At 36.2% G+C, this 18,949-nt stretch overlaps 2 protein-coding genes across 3 annotated transcripts; both read right to left on the reverse strand.

Moving 5' to 3' along the window:
• Positions 1–1,023: 1,023 nt before the first annotated feature.
• On the reverse strand, positions 1,024–13,029 carry LOC120258407 (protein LOW PSII ACCUMULATION 2, chloroplastic). 2 transcript variants are annotated; one of them, XM_039265795.1, is made up of 2 exons: positions 12,578–13,029; positions 1,024–1,399 (listed from the first exon to the last, which is right to left on the reverse strand). In XM_039265795.1, the coding sequence occupies exons 1-2, from the start codon at positions 12,999–13,001 to the stop codon at positions 1,260–1,262; spliced, it is 564 nt and encodes a 187-aa protein (XP_039121729.1). In that variant the 5' UTR covers positions 13,002–13,029; the 3' UTR covers positions 1,024–1,259. The 2 variants fall into 2 exon arrangements, with proteins under 2 accessions (XP_039121729.1, XP_039121730.1); XM_039265796.1 differs by lacking the exon at positions 1,024–1,399 and adding an exon at positions 2,008–2,682.
• Positions 13,030–13,259: 230 nt separating this feature from the next.
• LOC120258406 (kinesin-like protein KIN-1) lies at positions 13,260–18,838 on the reverse strand. Its single transcript, XM_039265794.1, has 17 exons — positions 18,770–18,838; positions 17,792–17,962; positions 17,600–17,702; positions 17,411–17,454; positions 16,638–16,667; positions 16,436–16,558; positions 16,320–16,345; positions 16,102–16,183; positions 15,949–15,990; positions 15,845–15,878; positions 15,634–15,709; positions 14,403–14,551; positions 14,238–14,299; positions 14,072–14,163; positions 13,804–13,996; positions 13,544–13,723; positions 13,260–13,476 (listed from the first exon to the last, which is right to left on the reverse strand). Exons 2-17 carry the CDS (start codon positions 17,903–17,905, stop codon positions 13,306–13,308), a joined length of 1,521 nt encoding a protein of 506 aa, XP_039121728.1. The 5' UTR covers positions 17,906–17,962; positions 18,770–18,838; the 3' UTR covers positions 13,260–13,305.
• Between the last annotated feature and the right edge of the window lie 111 nt (positions 18,839–18,949).

Consider the following 18,949-nt stretch of genomic DNA (forward strand, 5'->3'; position numbering starts at 1 on the left):
GATGATAATGAATGCATTAGATTTAAAATAAGAACTATCTTTTGCTTGCTCCCAAGACCAAGGCTTAGAAACACTTTTTCATGTTTGCTTTTCACTTATTTTATTGTAAATAAATTAATTACTTCATTTTTTTTAAATTATATAAAAAGATTATGACCATATTGTGCATGAAAATCAACTTTTTATAAACTCTAAAGTGGGATTTTTGGGTGGAAATGACCCAGTGTCTTAATTAAGATAAAAAGTTTTTACAAAGTTAAAAAAAAAAAATTAAATAAATGGGCTATATATATAGAAGCTTTCTTTCTCTAAAAAGTACCAACTTCTAAAGCAGGTCGTCCACCTTTAATTTGCACAAAGAAAAGAAATGCTTTATTTTCCTCGCCATCATCATCATCCTTTGCTTAAAGAGGATTTGTATTGATTAGTTGGGATATCTTCTCTCTTTGATGCGAAAAGCACAAAAGCATAAGACAATGACACCACCATAAAGCAGATGTGGATTTCAAAGAGTTTTTGTCATTATAGACGCTAATAATATTTGTAAATTCAACTCCAATGCATTGAGTACTTATAAAATAGGAAAATAAGAAGATAGATTAAGTGAAATGTCTAGTCAGTCAGTGGAGATCGCCAAGTAGAGCGTGACAACGGATGGAGAATATACCAAATTTTCTTCAAAGAAAGCAGCCACTAGTGAATATTCTTGATAAGATATAGTGTCCCTTAGTGCGGTCGTATAGAAGAGCGTGACCACAGATGGACGTCCTTCCAATGGAGAATATACCAAACTTTGTTCAAAGAATGCAGCCACCATAGACTGTTTTTTTTTATAAGATATCAAAGGGCTGCCTATCATTTTCTCTTATCTTGATTCTTAGCTGGCATAGATGGTGACTATTTGGTATCTGCGCTGTTTCCAATTCAAAGCAGGAGAGCGTGGTGCTATTGGTAATGGATTAAAATTAAGAAATAGACACCATCCGACTTAATTAGTGATAATAATGTTGGTTAACGGTAATCTAAGAAAAATTAGTGGCTATTATGTTTGGAATGTATTTGATAATGTGATTTTGGGTTTTATCTCTCCCTAAAATTTCACAGAAACAAGTCCTTCAAACATGGAGAATCAGAAATATACACATTCACAGATATCCCGGAGCTAATACAGTGAACTCTACTCAAAACAAAGATAACTTAACAAACATTGTCAAAGCATTTCCAACAGAACCAGAAGCTGCTGGGATGTGATGATTTCTTCAACCCTTATTTTTCTCATTCTCAAGGTACTTCACCACTCCATATGCAACTGTGCCGAAGATGAAGAAAACGACCGTTGGCGTGAATGAAGGATATAGATACTTCACAAAAAAATTATCCCATTCTTCTGGTAAGAAGCCTGCACAGACCAGGAGAGAAAAGGGAACATATTTTCCTTGTATGCAAAGGTGTCAAAAATAATTTCAGGTTTCATGCTAGCAAGTAAGGGAGTTTCATGTTAACCTGATTTCTGAGGACCATAGTGACAATTAAACTTCAAACGAATACAACTCACTATAAACCGGGAATGACACATCAAATAGTTCCATACTATTTATCATGGAAACCATCATCCTTTATCATTGGAAAGCTAATCCTTCATGTTCAGGTATCTGTTAAGATTTATTGGGATAGGTATTATATAAATAGACTGTATAAACTTATCCCGAGGCAATGGAGGGTTATAAAAGAAAACTGGTTACTTAGAGAAAGGGCATGGTTATTGTGGAGATTGTTGGCCTGGCTTGGCCGTGAGGTTAGGAAGGGAGTTCCTTTCAGTGTTCATGCTAGCACTGATGTGAGCTTTTTATCTTTCTTTTACAAGTTTTTGCTTATGAATTTTAGTAGTTTGTTGATTGATTTCTTTGTTGAAGTTCTATTATTGCTTGTGGTTTATGAGTAATGGACGACAATGACCTTTTTTTATGAATATAAAGCAAGATCTTAAACAAGATCTTGAATCCCGGATGCTAGATATATATGACGATATGAGAATAGTATAGGAATCCCGGGTGAAATTGCTTGTGGTTTATTGATTGAACTTAATCTGTCTTTAAGAATATTAATATTCATTTGTAGCTTTGAAAATTATTCTTGAATTGATATAATGGAGCTTGTTTGCTGGTGAATTGCTGACCAGATCTGTAGATGTGTTGATAATTAGTGAGATTTATTACTTGAGCTTTAGATCTATTACATTGGTGCTTTCATTGTGTTATCTACTTAAATATAATAGATCTGAAACTCAAGTAACACATCTCACTAATTATCAACATAGATCTACTGATCTGGTCAACAATTCACCAGCAACAAGTTTCATTATATTCATTCAAAAAATAATTCTCAAAGCTACAAATGAATACTAATATTCTCAAAGACAAAGATTAAGTTCAATCACCAAACCACAAGCAGTAATAGAACTTCAACCAAAAAATCAATCCACGAACTACTGAGATTCATAAGTGAAAGAAAGATGAAAACTCACACCAATGCTAACATGAACACTGAGAGGAACCCTCTTCCTAGCCTTACGCCCATGCCAACAATCTCTAGAATATTTATGCCCTTTCTCCAAGTAACCAGTTTTCTTTTATAACCCTTCATTGCCTCGGGATAAGCTTACACAGTCCATTTATATAATTCCTATCCAGATGAATCATAACAGTATCTCAGTAGACAAATCTATAAGCTAAATGAAGCTTTCACGAGAAAACACAAAGTCCATCACATAAACAAAATGAAGAACTTTCCAATACTTGTTCAGGAAAACATGTATGCAAGGTAATCATAACAACTCACCCAATTGAGACAAATAACATGTATGCAAGCAAAAGAAAAACCACCTAACTGCATTCTCATTGGCCAACAACAGCATTAATATTAGCTCAAAACTTGGGTCCTCAAACTTTCCAAAATAAAAATAAAAGAGCAAGAACAGAAATTGACAACACAGCCTCCATAATTTACATAAATGAAGATGTAAGTAAGACGTATACAGGACTATTAACTATGTGGGCATTCACTATAATTAATATTCTCAAAATTTAGAATTACCAAAGAAGTGTGATGAACAAAGTGCAAAAACTCAACAAGTAACTATTGCAACATCGCCTAAGTGTTTGGTGAACGCAGACAAAAGCAAACAAGTATCTGAGTGTAGGTGCCATCAAGGTAACAAAGACCACTAATATTAGACATTAAATTGGTTCACTAGATTGTCAGTGTTTAATATAACTTTGAGGAATGATATTTTGAACAAATAAGAGTCTGCCTAGATTTAAATGGTAGAACTTCAAAAGTGATAAGGTATTAAAGTTTCAAAGTAACGTGCAACAGATCGTACCTTAGAACTTTGAATCTAATACAAATAGCATGTGGAATTCAATGGAATGATTACGTCAGAAAAATGGCTAGGAAAGTACTTAGGATGTCTAAAGGTAGATTAGTTTATGTAGGTAATAACAATGGAGAGAACTAGCAGTGAAGTGATGTTTAAAAGTTAATTAAGACTAAGAAGGATTCTTACAAGACTTAATAAAGAATAGGAGCGAAGAAAATTTTTAGAGTGTATAAATAAGCCAATAAAGAAGCTGTAGGGCCACGAGAAAGGCTAAGTACAAGGTTTATGATATGTTGTATGCTAAATTAGTCTCTTTTACAGGTTAGTTAAGGCTACAAAAAGGAAAAAGAGGGATTTAGAGATAATTAAATATGTAAAAGTGAAAACAATAGAGTGCTAATGAAGGATGAAGAGATTAAAGAAAGATGGAGAGGATACTTTTGTAAGTTACTTAATATTAATCATGAAAGAAATATAGCATTGGAGGTCATTAATTTTAAAACTAGTGATATAATTACGTATATTAAAAATATTAGAGTTGGCAAAACTAAGGATGTTCTTAGAAAGATGAAAGTAAGGAAAAATGTAGGCCCGGATGGTAGTCCAATAGAGCTTCAAAAGCCCTTAGGAGATGAGAACATATCACGGTTGACTAAATTGTATAATAGATATTACGTTCTAGGAAACTGTCATACGAATGGAGTAAGTGTACGTTAGTGTCCATCTATAAAGATAAAGGTGATGTTTAATGTTGCAATAACTATTGTGGAATTAAACTTATGACTTATACTATAAAGCTTTGAGAGAGAGAGTTATTGAGCAAAGGCTAAGACCTTTATTTCTTTAAATCAATTTGGTTTTATGCTTGAAAGGTCAATTATAGAAGCAATTTATATATTAAAACAATTGATGGAGAAGTATAAGAATAGGAAGAAAGATTTGTACATAATCTTTATTAATCTAAAAAAAGACATATGATAGGGCAACTAAGGAGGGCCTTTGGCGAATTTTAGAAAAGATTGAAATTACTGCCAGATATATAGACTAAATAAAAGATATATATTTATATATATACATATATAATAGCCTTGTCACTACATCATGGTTCAACATTAAACCCTTACTTATTTGCTTTAGTTATGGATGAACTGACTAAGCATATTCAAGATCAGATCTCTTGGTGTATGTTTTTTTCCGATAATGTGATCTTACTTGATGAAAAAGAGAAGATGTCAGCTTAAAGTTGGAGATGTGGAGAAACACTTCAAAAACTAAAAGTTTTAAACAAAGTAAAGTAAAGACGAAATATATGAAATGTAACTTCAATAAATAAGACAAATAGAAATGAAGGAGAGTTTAAAATGAATGATAATGAGATTAATAAAAGAAGAAATTTTCATTATATAAGCTTTATAATCACCAAATTGACAAGGATCTTATAGAAGATATCATCAATAGAGTTAAAAGAGGATAGGTAAAATGGAAAGGAGCTTCGAGAGTTTTATGTAATTGTAGAATACCATCTAGATTGAAAGGTAATTTTTATAGAATGGTTGTTATAACTATAATGTACAAGTTAAAATGTTGGGCAGTAAAGAGATAACATACTCAAAGGATAGATGTGCTTGAGATGTGAATCTTGAGATAAATGTAAAATGTTATAAGGAAGAATTAATTAAAGAATAAATGTATTTGAGATAAAATGTGATCAAAATAAATTGCATGGCACCTATTACTGACAAGTCAAAAGAAAATCGACTAAAATGGTATCCTTAAGTGACATGTGGATGCCTCATAAAAAAAATAGAAACCCTTCAAGTGGAGGGTCATAAAAAAAGAAGAGATAGGTTTGAAAAGTGTTTAGCAAAAACTTAACATAATGATACATCTGAGTTTGGTTTATCTAGTCTTTTGGCCCTTAATTGGGCAACACAAAAAAAGAAGAATTCATGTAATTGATCCCAAATAGTTATTACTAACGGTTTGTTGTTATTGTTGCGATACCTATAACTGAGGACAAAACAAAGGCTATGACATGAGTGATTACTTTAGCAAACATTTGTAATTTATTTTGACAATCACAAGAAAAACTATGACATGGGTGATGACCTTAGCAAGACATTTGTAATTTATTTTGATAATTATAAAATCCACTTCAGATCCCTCCAAGATAAAATAAAGGACTAGATTGGAAAAAATGTTCTCAGTATGCCTTTCCAAGATGTATGACTCGCACAGCATTTACCATACACACAGATTTTTCATCAGTCAACAAAACTTTATGATCCCTTTTGAAATCTACAAACCAATTTCCAACCATACCATCAACCATTTCAAAATTATTTGGTTTCAAATCAAGCTCCACATATTGGAATACTATTATTTCAGTTATAGCAAACTACTTTTATAATTTTGACAAGCCAAACTAACTTAATTTGGGTTCATTTCTTCAGTATTTCATTAATTTATTGAGCCAAACTCAGAGGTTTCAGCTTTTCAAACTTGAAACTAGCTCAAGCTATGCTCAAACCAGGCCCTGGATGAATCAAGCAAAGCTCAACTCACCAAAACCCAGGTTTTTGGTCAAACCAAAGTAAAAATATTTATAAGCTCAAACTCTAACAAAACAAGGCATAAATGCCAAAACATACGTGACATGATATATTAATACAAACTCTAACCCCATCCACCAAAACTAAAAATAAAACACCACCAATCAGAGACATGATACCCTCACACATGTCCCACCAATCAAAACCTTAGCCTCACACTACCATTACTTGCCAAATCTTTATTTTCCTCCAGTCAGTTATAACTAACTCTGTTATAACAACCAAACAACATCCATTCACCTACAAGAAATTAAAACTATGTTTTCCAAACATTGGGATCTCAACGTTGATGCCTTCCTCAGCTAAACCATCTTTTCAACAAATTGCCTCCATTACCACCATCTTTGGAGAAATACCCAATATACTTCAGCATCACAATCTCTCTCACCTAACGAAAAATCTCTTCAGGATTAGGCTGTTTTTGCTGAAAGATTAACCAATTCCTGGCCTTCCAAATTAAGTAAACACTAGCAGTTAAGGCTATCCTCCTCATTTTTGCCAACAAGGTTTTCCCTCTGGCTTTTCTAATGAACCAGCTCATTTCTCTTCTCCAACTAAATGGCCTTCTATACACTTGTACAACCCACAACACTTTGGACCAAACTACTTGAGATACACCATATTCAAAAAACAAATGTTCAACTTTTTCAACAATAGAATTGCAGAACACACAAACATTTGAATCAGCAACTCCCCAAACAACCAATTTCTCCTGGTCACCAATCTGTTTTGCAGCGCCAACCATGTAATGAATGAGTGTCTTGGCAAATTACTTTGTGACCAAACAATTTTCGTCCACTCCAATTGTTGTCCAGGCTTCATTAAAACCTTTAAAGCACTTTTGATAGTAAACTCCCCTTTCTTATCTGGCCCCCATGAGACAAAATCCTGCTTAGTATCATCCACAACAAAATTACAATTCAAGAAATCCAAAACCCTTACCATGTCTGGTTTCCATCTATTAGGAATATGCCAACACCCATTCCTCCAAAACTCACACACAACAGCTTTCTTAGAAATACATGAGCCTCTCAACTTAATTTCAGGAAAGAAGTCTGCAAGAGAGTATCCTTGACAACATGGATCATACCAAAATGAAAAAAATTTCCCATTCCTAAGCTTGTAAACAAACATAGCTTTTGCTATCTTCCTCAATTTGTAAAGTCCTCCAACTCCAACTGCTATCTGCTTGCTTAGTAATTCCCCAAAAGCTAAGTCTTTTTAGTTTAACTTTTGTCACCCACATAGCCCACAATGTTTGTTTCTCCTTAATTAGCCCCCATATATATTTCATAATAGCAACTTGATTCCAAAGATGTATTGGTTTAACACCTAAACCACCGCATTCTTTAGTTTGACACACTATAGACCAGGACACCATCCCTCATCTTTTTGATTTATTAATGCCACGCCACAGAAACACCCTGCATATCTTCTCTACCTCATTAACCACAGCTTTGGGCAACATGAAAATTGAAGTCCAATAAATGTGCATACTTGTCAGTACAAAAGTCACTAATTGCAATCTTCCTGCATAGGACAGTGATTTAGCATTCCAATTTAAGATTCTCACAGCAATTCTGGATACTAAACTATTGCAATGCTCTTTTTTAAGTCTTGTGGAAATTAAAGGAAGCCCCGAGTATTTTATAGGTAAACTCCCCTCCTGAAAACCCAACATCTTAACAATCTGTAATCTGACATTATGTGCTACTCCTGAAAAAAATATCAAACTCTTTTGTACATTTTGCTTCAATCCAGACACATCCTGAAAATGCTGAATAACCCTCTTAATAATCCCAATCAATCTCACATCACCATTAGAGAAAAGTCATCAGCAAAACACAAATGAGTAAGCTTCAAAACCTTACAATCCTAATGAAACAAAATTCTATCCTCTGCCATCTTCAGCAATATTCTGGAAAAATAATCTATACAAAGGACAGACAACAAAGGTGATATAGGATCACGTTGCCTTAAACCTTTCTTCCCATGAAAAACCCTTCCAATTGTCCAATAATCATAATGGAAAACGTACATGACTTAACAACACTCATAACCAAATTGATGAAATGAGCAAGGAGCCTGAAAGCTATCAACACTTCCTCCAAAAAATCCAAAGACACAGAATCATAAGCCTTCTGGAGATCCACCTTCAAAGCAAAACACCCATGCTTATCTTCATGATATCCTTTTAATAACTCATGAGCTAAAAGAATGTTGTCGCCAATCTTCCTTCCAGGGATAAAAGCTAACTAATTCATCTGAACAATGCTACCCAAAATTCTTCTCAATCTTCCGGCCAAAACTTTTGAAATCATGTTATAAATCACATTGCAAATAGGAAATAGGCCTAAACTCATTTAGAGATTGAGGACAAACAACCTTAGGTATCGAAGTGATAGATGTAGAATTCACTTGTTTCAGCATCTTCCCATTCAAAATAAATAAATAAATCCTGAATGGCCATACAGATTTCCTTGCCCACAATTCTCCATATCTTCTTGAAAAAATAGTTGTTAAACCCATCAGGCCTTGGATTTTTATCATCTTTAATACTCCACAAAGCTTCCTTAATCTCTTGCTCAGAGGCCATACTACATAAAGACTTCCATTCACTATTTGGCACAACCATCTCCTGAAACACAATACTATCAAACAAGACTCTTCTTTATTGACTGATACCCAACAATTCCTTAAAATAATTCAGCACAGCCTCTTTGATACCCTCCTTATTGGTACACATCTCCCCATTCGCTAAAAGCAATAGTGAAATGCATTTCCTAGCTTTCCGTTGTTGAAAAATTTTGAAGAAAAACAAAGTGTTTTGATCCCCTAAATTGACCCATTGACATCTTGATTTCTACTTCAACAAACTCTCTTCCCAAAGTAATAACTACTGCAATTCAACCAAGAGAGATTTTTCGTTCTTTTGCAACAGAGTATTAAACAGATCAATTTGTAGATCCGTCTGAACCTTCTCCAATGCTTTCCAAGTTCGAGTAATTCTCTCAAATATCATTCTAAAATCCTTCCTATTTAACAATCTCAATTCAGCACGCAACAACCTCATCTTTTGATAGACCTTGTTGAAAATATAGTACCACATCGGTTGTATGATAGAAGTGTAATGGGTTTATATATAGGTATAGGGGTTGAGCCACTAAGTCTTGAGACTTTTTGGTGTAAGACTCCTAAATCCATATAGAGCCCATATAGGACCCACTAGTACCCAAAATATAAAATTTAACATGGTATCAGAAAAATATAGTGGAGCCACCAATGTGGTACAAGTCCATGTGTGTATGACCTCCATGTGTGTAGGACCTCTAAAACACAAGTAGTGTACAAGTCCATGTAAAACAGACCTCTGATGTACAAGTCTGAGCAAGCTCGACCGAGTTGAACTTGAAAGAGGGTGTTGAAAATATAGTACATCGGTTGTGTGATAGAAGTGTAATGGGTTTATATATAGGTATAAGGGTTGAGCCACTAAGTCTTGAGACTTTTTGGTGTAAGACTCTTAAGCCCATATAGGGCCCACTAGTACCCAAAATATAAAATCTAACATACCTTATACATGTTACTCTTTCTAATAGTACTCCAAATCCTTTCAATCTGGGTGATCACACCAAATGTTAAAAAATTTAAAAAGAGTCTTTACACTCCTTATAGCTCTCGCTATTTCAATCAGCAAACTACAATGTTCAGATAAGCTCCAATTAAGAACAGAACAAACTGGTTTTCCTATCTTGTGAAACCACGCGTGATTCACAAAACACCAATCAAGTTTCCTATAAATTCTCTTATCACCCTCCTAAAAATTGGTCCAGGTAAAGTTAGGCCCAATACATTATACCTCCACCAAATCCAGACCTAGAATCCAATCTTGAAACTCTCTTGCAGCTTCTGAATTAACAGGTACACCTCCTCTTCTATCCTCATCACTACTTACTACATTGAAGTCCCCTTGTATTAACCAAGGCTCAATTATTGTCCCACCTAGCCTTGTCATATCCATCCACACACGGCTTCTTATACTCGGATCATATGACCCATACGCGCAAGTCCAGTAAAACATTTCATTACCCATCACAACCTTACAATGTATGTACTGCACATGCTCTTCAATAACATGAACAAAAACTTTTCTAGAATCATAAAGTACCCATATTCTCCCTTGGTCACTACATGAGTAATTATACACAAGATTCCACTGAGGAAGAGCCATCTTATTCCACATATGATCCCAATCACTCTCTCTAATTCTAGTCTCGAAGATTCCCACAACAACAATCGTGTATTTGTTAATCACAGCCTTAACTCCATATTGCTTAAGAGGGTTATTCAACCCTCTAATATTCCAAGACAAAATCATTTTTCAAAGTTTTTGTCAAGCCAGTCTTCCTACCCTTCCTGCCATCTCCCCCACAAATGCCATTGAAACTGGTGCCTTGAGGCTTGAGATACCACATTACACCTAACTTGGTCCTCCTCCAAGGTACCAAAACTGTTACTACAACTAGGCATAGAATGCAAAGCCAATTCAGTGTTGTTTCCATTCAAATCAGTTCTCCTCTGCTAAGGGGATCTGCCAGAACCATCAATCCGAACTCCTTTGTCACCACCAAAAGAGCTTGGAACATTCAAAAAAGAGTTCATCTTGCCTATATGACCTTCAAACTTCTCCTTAAAGGCCACGATTTTCCCTCTAACTATTTCATTCCATTTCTCCCCCACAGTGCCAAGCCCATTATTATTCCCATAGCTCCCTAACAAAGAAATATCATAAATCTTCTCAGTCTACACAAGCATAACATCCCCTGTACTACCCTTTGGCAAACTAGCACACAATTCATTCTCAAACTTCTTAATATTATCGGATTTATCCTTCACTCTCCATTGCATTTTCTCCATCTTCCCCAACCTACAATCTTATTGTAGATGTCCAAACTTCTTACACTTTGAACAAACCAAAGGCCACCATTCATAAACCACTTTTTGCTTAAAACCATCACCATTCTCATTAGATATCTCAACAAAATTTGGAAACTCTCTTGAAGAATCCATCTCAATCAAAATTCTTACAAAGCCTAACTTCATTTTCGAAAAAGTACATTTATCACAATATAAAGGCTTCCCACATATACTTCCAATCTTGCTTAACATCTCCATTGTCCAGAATTCCCAAGGTAATCCGGACAACTGAATCCATATAGGGAGTGCACAAGCAGTTGTGTCTGGATTCAACCTTGGATGTTATTTCTTTAGAATCATAGGATGATTATCAAAAGTAAATGGCCCATCTGCCAATATTGATCACGTCCTTGCTCATCATTGAATTGAAAGAGAAACAGCTCAGAATTAACCTTAGAAACAGAAATCAAACCATATCTCCTCCATCGCGCTTGAGCAAAAGAAGTAATTCGCTCCATTCTTGGTTGCAAACCATATACACATCCAAGTAATGTATTCTTCCATCTATTCTCCTCTTGAATAACCTCTGCTGAATGGAACCGAACAATCCTCCGCCCATTCAAAACAGTAGGAGTAACAAACTTCAATTCACTGCCCTTCTCCTTCAACTGATTATCAGCAAAGAGCGTAACCCAAGGTTTCGAAACCCCACCTTGAACCAATTCAACATCAGATCCATATATCTCTTTGCTATCATTGTTCTGCTTCAGAGAGGATCCATCAACCAATTGATTCACCATCTTAATATCAGCTTGTACCTCAATCTCATTCGCCTTCAAATTCTCCATCTCTAAGGTTCTCTCCTCCACAACCTTATAATCTTTCTCACCTTCAACCGATTTAGCATCCATCACCTAAACAACTCCACTATGAGTTCCTAATGATCGCAGAACACCAGTAGCAACAACGAAATCACCATGGAGATCAAGCTTCCGTGCCCTTCCCCTCGCCATTGGAGCGAGCTTAGCGTGTGCGCCAAGGGATTTAGGGATCAGAAGTTCAATATAACTAAAACCCAGGTTATTTACATAATTACATCCTAACCTAACAGTAGTTTGAATAACAGTGTGTCATGCTTGGTCACAAGCCAATGTCTTATTTTAGGAGAATAAATACTTAGATCACAGTGTGCCGTGCAACTCGCGGAAAGTTTTTGCCAATAATCAAGCTGTCATGGCCCCTCAACTATTTCCAGCTCATAGTGGATGAGAGGAGTAATTAGAGATATCAAATGAAATAGGCGAACTTCACACTTGGGCACACCATGTTTAGTTATCAAAACTTAGGACTGCATGTGCCAAAGTTGTTAAACAAATATGAAGCCGGCTGACATTACCCCTTGCCCTGGGATAGACAAGACCAACTTGCTAGGTACTTCAGATTTCAGAGCTCAGACTAATTTGTTTGATATTTATAGGGAATAGAATTGCAGCTTCCAAGGGCAAAATGCTTAGCTAGCAAAAACATACAAGAAATTTGGTCGTTTATCTTGTTTCATGACTAAATGATCATAACAACAGTCATACAAATAGAAGGAAATAATCAATCAGATGAACAATTCTTGGGATTGCTTAAAGAGCATAACCAGAAATGAGCAAACAATACATACCTGAAGCCGCCAAAGCGATGCCTTCAACGAGGATGAGAAATCCCAAACTTAGCCAGGTGAGAATGAAAGCCCCCTCATTCACGCTCACGCTAGGCTCCTGGTTGGAAGACGAGCTAGTATTTCCAGAGGCCTGGTATACAGAAGGGGGCCGCTCGATGGGAGACCTCCGGATCACCGACCTCTTCTCATTGCCTTTCCGTTTCTTCTTGGATTCCTTGAGAGTACCAAACCCCGACCCGCTTTCACTGGGCTTCTTGGGATCGGAGACAGGGATGTCCTCGGAGTCGGTCACCGCCTTGTCGTCCTTCGGCTCGGCCTTGGGGATAAGGGAGAGGCATCGGCCTCTGCTGGTATGGAGTGGGAGAAGAGCGAGTAAAGGAGGATGAGGATGCTGATATGCAAGCAGTGAGGACGAGGGCCTCATGTTCGCCTTATCTGAGCTGCTTGTTTGGGCAAGCACGCGCCATGCTGAGGCTCAGTCACTACACTAGTGTGGTTGGCTTCTATCAACCATCTTAACCGTTGGATCTGGTGATCCGTATCTTGTCCCAAAGTTCCCCTGAAATAGGTCTTCAAATCCTAACCCTGTGTGGATTAAGGCTTAAGCCTGAATGTAAATGAAGCTCAGCAGTACATATAATCTTCCTACATTTCACGAGTAAAAAGAACTTAAAGATCACATGCCCAAAGCTGTTGTGCGCTATTTTTGGTTATCATAAACATAGCATTTATGGCTTGAAAAGGAACATAGAGAACAGCCATATTAAGGAATTTGCCAGGCTAACGATGCTTATCGCCCAGGTGAAGTGATTCTTTTTCCCTTCAGCAGCAACTGAAGTTGAACTCCACGTACTAGCTCCAGCCAGTTCAGACTTCAGCTTGTAATTCTCCTTATTAAGCTGCAGTACAAGAAAACAGAATTAATGGCACTGTCTTAGCATATGCAAGAAACCGGTAAACCTTCACCTCTTCCACTTCATCCCTGAGCTCTTGCACAGTCCGTTCCAGTGCTGAAACAGTTTGCCAGATGATATCGTCACATGCTGATTCAAACTCTTCTGTATTACTAGGATTGAAGAAAATGCCTTCCACTATAAAGAGCTCCTCCAAGAGTCTCACATCATCCTCTTTGAGATTTTCCCTTAACTGGTAAATTGCCAGTTTCGACAGAGATAAGTACGTGGTTCAATTGTGTAAATTATGACTAGTTTTTCTCTGCTCCTCACCTTTGTCAATATTTTGTCACGTGAGTCAGTGAGTGATTGACGCACAGTAACTTGCGTGTCCTCACAGGCATCATCTGAAGTCATCTCGCAAGAACTGTTCTCAATTTGATGGTCACCAACTTGCAGCAAGAAGGCTTTGCCGTCATTAGCATCATTAGTGTTGGTTCTTGGTGGGGTCTTTATAAGCTTTGTTCTGCAGAAGAGCCCAAAAATAAGTAAAATTTGCGGTCAGGCTGAAGTAGCTGCATCTTATGGTAATAAAACATGCCTAGTGCCAAAACGAAGGGTAGACAGGCTCTCTGATGCATTTGATGAGCTAGGAGAGCAACAGCAGAGAAGTGCTGTTCTGGAGTTCCCTCCCTGCAGCACAGATAATTATTTAGAAAATAAATAAATGATACCATATAAGCAACATAGACGTAGAATTGAATGACCAGTGCATCTTGAAGAATCCGAGTCAGCTTAGAGTCACGGTAAGGTATGTGATTCCCTCTGCCTGCAGATAGAAAGATAACAGACAACCAAGTGCTTTATCTTCTATCTTCTGATCAGAATTCGGATACATAACTGAAGCCACAAAGATATGCATCTTTATTTACCATTTGTCAATGCATTGATAACATTTCCAAGAGATGACAAGGACTTGTTGATGTTCTTGGCCTCCTCAAGAACTTTACCTTCAGCACCAGTTTTCTCTACCTTCTCGGAACCAGCTAAATCCACAAGAATAAGTTTTCCGGTTTTCACCCTGTTGATTTTATCAAATAATCACGTCAGGTGGGCTTTGAAACATTTCTTGACCACTAATCAATCAAATTGAAAGCAAAGGGCAATCTTTAAACAAAAAGTCCAAGTCAAACTTTTGATTATTTTGAAGGAGATTGATTTATGTAACTAGGTCCTTCAATCAATTTATAACATGAAGTTTAAGGCTTAATTTTCCTCCAATATTCAGCTCTCTGAAGACCAATATGTTTTGCATGGGCAACTCACTCTGTTCCCTAGTAAGCAAAGAACCAAAGACTGTATTTATTCCCCTGGGTTGTGTTCCAAATATCCATATTCCTCTCAATGTCGTGTAAATTTTCAATTACTGTTTCATCAACACTAGCACCGTTAATTGCAAATCTTCCTGCTAATAAACACTCCATTATATTTGCAATTGCTGTGATCTTAGCTTAGGAGCCCGATATGACTTTAAAATAAATTTTTCTACTGAAGGCAGCATCCCCTATAGATGTGACTGAGAAAGCATTGACTTTAAGAAGCTTTGCATCAAGTGAGAATGAAACACAAGTCTTTTTCTTTCTATTCTATTACTTTGGGTTCGACTAGTTTGACACATTGATTCTGTGAATACCAACATACTAAATTCAGTGAATAGAACTCACAAGTTACTTAGTTTGTGAAAAGGGTAGAAAGATGGGCCACAGGTTGAAGCATGCATGTTAAGGTCAAGAGTTGGTGTGCACGAATAGCTAACATAATCATCCAACTCGGGTACTAGAAGATGAAATTCCTGAGTTTTTGATGCCTACTCCACCGCCAAACAGTAATATGAGATAGAAAATCATTCCTTTGTCCCATTCTCCACACGGAGACCATTCAAAAACCATAAGTATCATAATATCAATCAATGAACAGTGGGTAATTGACGCCGGCCCGTCTCAACTAGAAATGTAAGGAGACTCCCAAACTTAAGTAGCATGGAACTGAATTTTTCAAGGCATAAACACAAATCCAAATAAAAAATCTACAATGGCATAAAAAAAAAAGGTAAAATCACAATGTGGATAAATTTATTCAATGAGAGAGATCTGATACACTTGCCTCTTATCTATTGCAGATTCTCGCTGAACTGAAAACACATACACACAGTGGCTTCTACTGCTGGATACATTCATTTCTATGACTGGTTAAAGAGTAACATGCTAGTCAAAAAGAAAAATACAGTTCTGCATTGCAAGCCTATAAAGATTTCTTTAAAGTCTGTAATTATGCCCATAAGATGGAGAAAGATATAAACATAATGATGGGATACGTGTCTCCCCAACAGCTCTATTAGAGATACCACGCTGCATTTCTCAAATGACTTAGTAATTGTAATTCTTAACACTGACAACACACTGAACAAAAATAGCTTACAGAAAGACATTTCAAAGCTTCTTCAGTATTCAGGATAGGCATCTGAAAATTTATAAGAAAAAATAAACATAAGAAAATGCCATATTTTTTGAAGATGAAACTACAAAAAACTGACTCAATACCCATTGAATATGATTATAAATGAAAATAAACCTCTGACGCTCCGGAAAGAATTATGCCTTGGCTCTTATTCTCCTTAATTTGGACGTTATCTTTTGACAAATCAAAAAGATCTCTATAAAATATTGGAAAAAAAATATTAGAGAATGTCATCTCAAAATGAAAAGAGGAGAATGCGCTCTATATGTGGTGTCATGAATTACATAATTACAAGAACACAATAGAAAAAAATAGTTTGAGAATATACAAACCTCACTTTTTCCATGTATATCTCAACCTATAAGAGCCATGAGAGCATCAGAACAAAACTATACTGCAAATTGAAGGTTGAAAAAACATTCCTAAATTTACAGCCAAAGACTAGTACCATTGACAACTTTACAGCATACTTGATGTCTTCAGGAGAAGAATTTATGCACTGAAAAAGTCCATCAACAACTCGCGGAAGTAGTCCTTTTTTATTTTCATCACAGTCTAAGATGCCAAGACCCTGATTCAACAGAAAATAGAGAATTTACATCCTATGAACCTGAAAAGTTAAGTATATAACAATGAGCCAGTCAATTAACCTCCATGCTGTATGTCTTCCCAGCTCCAGTCTGGCCAAAATGCGTTTGATTTGGTTAGTGTAAACAATCGGCATATAAAACAGGAACAGACTCTAGGTGTTGCTGTGAAAGAGAACTTAAACTAGGCCATTGACAAGAATAAACTTTAGCAGCTAAATGAAGATATATTTTCAAATTTGTCAGTAAATTTTTCTAATCATAAATTTCACAACTACATCGAATGTATGGCTGACTCATATCTTTGTTGCCTGGCAGCCATCTATGAACTATGAAATATGACAAATACTTGGCAACAATGAATATGTTATAAGCATTGTTAGTTTTTGAACATTCAAGAATACTTTGCAATATATATCTTCATTCTACTAATAAGATTCCTATCATCATTAACCAAATAATTAAAATCCAGAGGTCAGTAAGCCATGCACTGGGAGAGAACTGTAGGCACTTCCTTCACTATCAGATCTCCTTGGACTACATCAAAACGTCAGAAAAGAAAAGGAAAAAAGAAAAACGCTTAGGTTACTTTTCTTCATAATGCCAGGTCCTTCGCGAAGAACTACACATGATAAATTAAAGAAATATAACAAACAACAAATATAGAAAACAACATAATTTTGCAGATAGATACCATCAACAAGAATGACAACAATTTCAGAATCACCAATATTGAAAATCATTACCCTTGCAATGTTGTTTAGTCATTATGCAGTAGCTAGGAGGAGCCTGAAAGACATTTCTTGTGAAATAGTTATAGTTGATGCACAACTAACCTGTCCGTAGGTAATGATTGTTCCATTTATTGCCTTGACAGTGTCTGCATTTGAAGTTAGTATACAGTTTTGACAAACAATACTCAAACGAAAATTGAAGGTGCAGTCATCCTAACATAACACCAATCATAATGAAATCAATTATGAAATGCATATAAAAGCACCACAATCAAAGGCTTGACAGAATACCTTGAACTATGGGTAGAGCAAGAAACTCATAGACATCTGCCTGAGCAGAATCTTGATAGAACACCCTGTCAAAGCAAAATGGAAGATCTTCTTCCTTTTCATCCTGCCAAAATGCAAACCAAACATAACTTCAATTAACTTGAATTATGATATTAGACATACAGGAACAAGGCTTTGAAGATAAATGAAAACCTTAAATATAAAGGACTCTCTGTCTAAGCAAGTGATGCAAACACTATCCCCATGAACTTTCTTCTCCTTCAAGCTCAAAGGTCTAAACCGCACACAGACTGTCACATTTGACATCTTCCAATCTAGGTTGGTGTTCAAACTTCAAACTTTCACTTGTGAATTTCAACAGGCCTGCAACAAAATAGGAAAATCAGTGCAGCCAAACTTCAAAATCCAGATTGAAAATGCCATTTAATAAGTGAAACGATTACTTATATGAATTTATTCAGCGAATTTAAAACAATTATGAGAGCTCTAAATGAAATTCAACTATCATTGTACCAATAACCATATACGAAGCTTTCCATCATCAAACAACAACAGTGCCAGCATGGAACGGGAGTGTCACAGCTCCACTCAGTAATTCCACCAAATTTAATTCCACTATCACTGTAACAATAGCTATAAACTAAACTTTGCATGATCAAATAACAACAGCCATCATAGATCGGGAGTGTCACAGCTCCACTCAGTAATTCTACCAAATTAAATTCCACTATCACTGCAACAATAATATAAACTAAGCTCTCCATCATCAAATTACAACATCCAGCGTAGATCGGGAGTGCCATAGATCCATTCAGTAATTCTACGCATAATAATCAACTAAAATACGTAACCTAAAAGATCCACCAAGGAAATCAACCAAGCTGAAAATATAGCATCAATCAGAACAAGATCAGCAAAAACCATAGAGATTCACAAAAGGAAGCAAGGGGATCACACCAGAAAAACCAAATCCACCAACGAACTGGCGGTTTTTGTAATTTTTCCTCTGATAAAAACGATGATATGATGAAATTCTTCCAAGAAAACAAACTCGAAATCAAGGCATTACGAAATCCTAGAAGAGAGATCCAGATTCAACCCATAAATTTGAAGAACATGGAAGAACAAGCTAATGGAGATGTTCTACGGTTTCGATTGAAGAGCATTTACCGTTGAGCTCTTCTGAAATTCCCGCGCGTCGGAGATTGAGCGAAATTCAAATGGGCAGAGAGAGAGAGAGAGAGAGAGAGAGAGAGAGGGTATCTAGCTCTATTTATAGGGGAGCCTCGGAAGTGTTCTTCAATTTTCACCGTGCATCACGGATCAGGTGTGATCAACGTCTCAGATTGG

Source organism: Dioscorea cayenensis, chromosome 4 (genome assembly GCF_009730915.1).
Source record: "Dioscorea cayenensis subsp. rotundata cultivar TDr96_F1 chromosome 4, TDr96_F1_v2_PseudoChromosome.rev07_lg8_w22 25.fasta, whole genome shotgun sequence".
Lineage (NCBI taxonomy): Eukaryota > Viridiplantae > Streptophyta > Magnoliopsida > Dioscoreales > Dioscoreaceae > Dioscorea > Dioscorea cayenensis.

Coding starts and splice junctions, on each gene's coding strand:
- LOC120258407 (XM_039265795.1), bottom strand. CDS start 13,001: ATGAGGCCCTCGTCCTCACTGCTTGCATATCAGCATCCTCATCCTCCT. Junction 1,400..12,577: donor CATCGCTTTGGCGGCTTCAG/GTATGTATTGTT, acceptor TGGTCTGTGCAG/GCTTCTTACCAGAAGAATGG.
- LOC120258406 (XM_039265794.1), bottom strand. CDS start 17,905: ATGTCAAATGTGACAGTCTGTGTGCGGTTTAGACCTTTGAGCTTGAAG. Junction 17,455..17,599: donor TGCTCTACCCATAGTTCAAG/GTATTCTGTCAA, acceptor CTTCAAATGCAG/ACACTGTCAAGGCAATAAAT. Junction 16,346..16,435: donor ATGCTGTAAAGTTGTCAATG/GTACTAGTCTTT, acceptor TGGCTCTTATAG/GTTGAGATATACATGGAAAA.